We start from the raw sequence: 2403 nt of genomic DNA, 5'->3' as shown, positions 1-2403 counted from the left end.
TTGAGTCCAACTCTTACGCTGTGTTCTTGGGTTACTTGGGTCAATTTAGATTGTATAAGATACTCATTAAATTCTAATCAGATTTATTGTTTGTTTGGCATGTTTCTATAGCATGTGTCACAAGACTTGCTGGTGATAAAGATAAAAGTAGAAATTGTACCTTAATTACCGTTTTTTCTTACAGATACGGGAATATGAATGGATTCATTCCCAAACCAAAAGGCTGAAGTTCAATGCTCTTATAACAACCTATGAAATTCTCCTAAAAGATAAGGTGTGTAATTGGTGGCTGAAAGGCTAAGTCTTGTACAGTGTGACTTGTCCAAATGATAGAGTCTGTGACATGTTATTTTTCTTCCTTTATCTAAAAAAACAAACGAACAAACAAAAAAAATCCACTAAGAATATTGAGGTTATAAATTAAAAACAGAACCTTACAGTTGAAGGGGGCCTTAGGTCACCAAATCCAGTTGACAAGATGAAAGGGTATTCAGGCCACTAACTTACCTGACATTTTAGCCAGTCACTGAAAACTAGGGCTTGAATGCCATCTCTGGCATTTCCCATCATATCATCACTAAGGTACAGAACAGATGATGTGAATGGTCTCTGTGAGGAGGAAAGAAAAATGAAACTGTTTATGTTTCTCCTTCTGCAGTTACTAAGAAATATATGTGATAGGTAGAGCTCATTGGTGATAATAAGTACAAACAAGTTCAATTTGATGGCTCTTGGTGTTTCTGTGCTTCAGGGTTGGGATGGAGAATAGGCAAGAGAAGAATCTTAATTAAGGGGAGAATACAAAATCATGTGTTTTTTCTTGTTTTGTTTTTGCCCAGCATGCCAGATTTTTTTTTTTTTTTGTTCTTGCTTTGGGCATGCGGCAATACCTGGTATAGGAAACACACCTATACCTTTCAGATGATGATACACTCTTTTGAGTAGACATCACTCTAGCAACTAGCAGAATAAACAGAAGAGTCCTAATGTACTTTAAGTCAGTGAAGAATAAATGTGTCTGTGTATACCTTTGTGATGGTATTTGTACAGAGATAATTGACACTTGAAAGCACTTTTGGGTTCCCTTCTGACCTGGTGGCTCGTTCTGTTTTGTTTTTACTTTAGACTGTGCTGGGCAGTATTAACTGGGCCTTTCTGGGAGTGGATGAAGCCCATCGGTTGAAGAATGATGACTCTTTGTTGTATAAAACTCTGATTGATTTCAAGTCCAACCATAGGCTCCTGATTACGGGGACCCCTCTTCAGAATTCCCTCAAAGAGCTCTGGTCCTTGCTGCACTTTATTATGCCGGAGAAGTAAGCTCCTTCCTGTGTATTTCAAAAGATACTAGAATGTCTGAAATGCCAATGCTTTTTAACTTCCTTGCTAGACCTTAGGGAAAACAGATGGCATGGTTTGGGGGAAAGCAAAGCATTAAACTGAGGCAGGAACAAAAGTAGTAAAATGTTCCATAATAATAGAAGGCACAGAGCCAGCTTGTTAAGGAGGAAAGCGTATCGTCGACCAAAAGTTTGAATTAGTTAATGCATTTGGGAATAATCGTTAAATAGGAAATAGCAGACCTTCTTACTATTGTTATAAGGTAATCAGTATAATTGAAATGAAGTATACGAGGTATACAATTTGACAAGCATTAAAAAAAATCTTAACTCCAAATCAGTGACTTCAAAAGCACCAGCTTTAGGCCTTATGCTGACCTTTATTCAAGAACTGCAGAATGTCTTTCATTTCTGTTTGAAGAGATTTTTATGGTAGACAAGGTACGCACATTTCTTAAACTTAAAATCATTCATTGGTGTTCCATGATACTTAGAATAAAGCCTCAATTTGTTACCCTTATTTGGAAGACCCTGCTCACTTTACCCCTTGACAGTACTCTGCTTCATCTCATATCACCCTCTGCATCACTTGTGCGTTAGCCATCCTGGCATCTTTCTGTTCCTTAACCTGCCAGGCCATTGTGGTTCTTTGTATCGGGAATGCCCTTTCTCCTTGTCTTCACATGGCTAGCTCCTACTTAATATTTTTGCCTCACCTTCTATGACCACCTCCTTTAAGAGGTTTTCTCAGACCACTCATCTAAAGTAGCCCATTAGACATGCTTCTCTTCCTTTATTTTCTATACAGCACCTATTCATTTATTTCCTTACTTGTCTCTTGTCATTAAACTGTACATTCAAAAATAGCAGGAAACTTGTTTTCATCTCTGGATCCACATTGCCTAGAAAGAAAAGTACTCGGCACATAGTAGACCATTTAATTAATGCTTATGGAATCAACAGATAAGTGCTCCACAACCAATTATTGTTCTTTTTAATTCAGAAAACATTTGAGTGCTTACTTTGTGCTGTGCACTGGATAGCCTAATGAAAAACAGAAAAA

General features: G+C 37.5%; 1 protein-coding gene across 1 annotated transcript in view; it reads left to right on the top strand.

Moving 5' to 3' along the window:
- The window catches only part of CHD2 (chromodomain helicase DNA binding protein 2), a 144332-nt gene that overhangs the window by 61927 nt on the left and 80002 nt on the right, over window positions 1–2403 (top strand). Inside the window, exons 13-14 of the mRNA XM_023727811.1 lie at window positions 185–274; window positions 1126–1316. Of these exons, the coding sequence (XP_023583579.1) occupies window positions 185–274; window positions 1126–1316 (281 nt within the window). The remainder of the gene's footprint in view (window positions 1–184; window positions 275–1125; window positions 1317–2403) is intronic.

This window comes from Trichechus manatus, unplaced genomic scaffold, assembly GCF_000243295.1.
Source record: "Trichechus manatus latirostris isolate Lorelei unplaced genomic scaffold, TriManLat1.0 scaffold00019, whole genome shotgun sequence".
NCBI lineage: Eukaryota > Metazoa > Chordata > Mammalia > Sirenia > Trichechidae > Trichechus > Trichechus manatus.
The sequence above is the reverse complement of the archived record's forward strand: the minus strand, read 5'-3'. Positions and strand labels throughout refer to the sequence as shown.